This window comes from Crocodylus porosus, unplaced genomic scaffold, assembly GCF_001723895.1.
Source record: "Crocodylus porosus isolate Cpor-Errol unplaced genomic scaffold, CroPor_comp1, whole genome shotgun sequence".
Classification (NCBI taxonomy): domain Eukaryota; kingdom Metazoa; phylum Chordata; order Crocodylia; family Crocodylidae; genus Crocodylus; species Crocodylus porosus.
This window is the reverse complement of record NW_017728906.1, coordinates 47345448-47348024: the sequence shown is the minus strand read 5'-3', so window position 1 is coordinate 47348024 and position 2577 is coordinate 47345448. Positions and strand designations below refer to the sequence as shown.

Below are 2577 nucleotides of genomic sequence, written 5' to 3'. Positions count from 1 at the left end.
TTCTCCTGTCTCCAGAGACAGGCTGAGTCATGGGTAGTGTGTATACATCGAGTCATGCATTTGGGAGGAAGCCAGTAGGATTTGAGAGTGATTATACCCCTGCTGTAGGATCCCAAGGTAAACTCTTTAGAAAAATCACTCTTCTCTTGGACACTTCAGTGGAAGTTCATTGCTCTCAGTTAGCAAACTTGTGCTAGTTATTATTAATGATCTGGTGAGATGTGCATGTAAATCATAACTAACATTTACCAATTGCCTCTGTTTCATCCCCCCTCTCCTCCCCTTCCCTTTACCTGTGTGGCTCTGGTGCTTTTCCTTCTTGCAGTTATCCTTTGTGTCCCTTGCATCCAAGCCGTGTGGGCCTGCGTGCGCTCCTGCCCCACCAACTGCACGTGTACACAGGAGCGGAGCTGCTCCGTCCTGTGCGATCGTGCCGGCCTCGTTCAGATCCCCAGTGAGTTCCCCTGTGAAGCATCCTCTATCAACCTGGATAAAAACAGCATTAGATTGCTCTCAGAGAGAGCTTTCGGCACCCTGCCTTCCCTCAAATCCCTGTCACTCAACCACAACAATATTTCTTTCATCACTCCCGGAGCTTTCAAGGGGCTGCCCAGCTTGACCGAGCTTAAAATGGCCCACAACGAATACATCCGCTACCTGCACACTCGGACCTTCACCCCTCTCAAAAGGCTCATCAAACTGGACCTGGCTGACTGCAATCTGTTCAACATCCCAGATAGGATTTTTATAGATCTCCCAGCCCTGCAGGAGCTCTTCTGTTTTCAGAACAATTTCAGAAGGATCCCAGGGGCTATAAGGGGCATGGAGAATTTGACCCACATTTACTTAGAGAGAAACAGGATAGAAGCTATAGCCTATAATTCTCTGCAGGGCTTGACCAGGCTGAAGTACCTTAATCTCCAGGACAACAGGATAAATGTAATTCATGACCGAGCCTTTCAGGATTGCCAGAAAATGGAATACCTTTACCTGAATGACAACTTACTTAGTAACTTCCCAGAAAACTCCTTCAGTGGGCTGAGGCATCTGAAAATGCTCAGTCTTGGTGGGAATTTTCTCAGGAATGTGTCCCACACCTGGTTCCAGGATCTGGTTGAGCTGGAAATTCTCCACTTGGACAGAAACAGGATCAGCTACATCGAAGAAGGAGCTTTTGAAAACCTAACCAGTCTCGTCTCGCTGCATTTGAACAGCAACGACCTGACCACCCTGCCTTTCTCTGTCTTCCAGCCAGTCTATTTCCTGGGCAGGCTCTATCTTTTCCGCAACCCTTGGGAGTGTGACTGCAGGCTTGAATGGCTGAAAGAGTGGATGGAGAACTACAGACTCGTCAGGGATATTCCTTGTGCCTCCCCATCTTCAGTAGCTGGGACTGACTTGATGGATGTACTTTTTGACAGATCACCAGAAGGCTACTGTCTAGACCCAGTGGAGTTAAATGTCACTTCCTACAGTCCCACCCCAACACAGGAGTCTCACTCTACCACAGAAAGCAAGTTCAGCAGCCTTATCTCTAAGCTTCTGCTCCAGGAAGGGCCTCCTGGGGAGGTGTCAAACACCACTGAAGTGTTCACCAACACCACCCAGGTGGATGGATTGGCTGATGGGGTTTCCTCAGGGGTAGGAGGATACCATGCTACATCTATCACCTGTTTTTTTCAGCTTCTGCCACTCACTGCAGCTCAAGCAGTGATTGTTCTGCAGGCTAAATAACCCCCGAGACCCTTGGGCACAGTGCTATGTAGGAAGTCTGTAACATGTAGCTACTAGAGGAGAGTTTCTGCTGCTGGGTTTGGATGTGGATTTGGCCCCACATCTTCCTCACAGTTCAAGGGCTGCTTGGATTTGAGGTTTTGGCATGGGTCTCTCCTGGGGAGCTGTATAATCTTCTTGAGGCAGGGTATTTCTCTTAAATATCTGAAAGCCCCATGTCCACTGCCAGAGCTCAGTGGCAAAGAGTTTGTGCACACAGGCATCTTTGGACCAGCTGATTTCCTCTTCTAGCTGTGAATTGGAAGAGTCTCCTTATGAAGACAAACCTGAACCGTTTATTCGTGTCATGGACATTCAGGGCTGAATTTCCATTGGCATTCATGGAAGTAGGACTGGGCTGTAAAATATGAACCTCTTCTGAGGATCATTAGGGCCTGATCCTCTGCTTGTGATGTGTGACACTGGTGCAGTTCTGCTGACCACAGTGGAGCTACATAGTGATGAAAAGTAAACAGCCTGGGAGCCTGTGCTAAAATCTATGGCTTATTATCCATTTGGAAATTGCAATTGGGAAGAAAACAATGCTTTTGATGGGGCCACAATCAGGAGTTTCTCATCACTGCTTTAGATCAGGGCTGTCCAAGTGTTTGCCCATGGGGTTAAATTGCAGCAGGTATTGCCAGCACAGCTGCTGGCATTGCTCCACTGGTGTGGCCCTAGAATCCAGAGGGTGAATGCTGCTGCTGCTTGCCTCCCAAACCCTTTTCTCACTACTGAATTTGTAGGGTCTTTGGTCTGCATTAGTGACTGAAACTTGTGGTAGGGGAAGGGGAGGGGAGCAGC

At 48.4% G+C, this 2577-nt stretch overlaps 1 protein-coding gene across 1 annotated transcript; it reads left to right on the top strand.

Moving 5' to 3' along the window:
- Window positions 1–297: 297 nt before the first annotated feature.
- On the top strand, window positions 298–2035 carry NYX (nyctalopin; the record flags this gene model as incomplete). Its single annotated transcript, XM_019528456.1, has 1 exon — window positions 298–2035. A coding segment is annotated over one exon (1437 nt), but the record flags the coding sequence as incomplete, so codon positions are not given.
- Window positions 2036–2577: the final 542 nt, after the last annotated feature.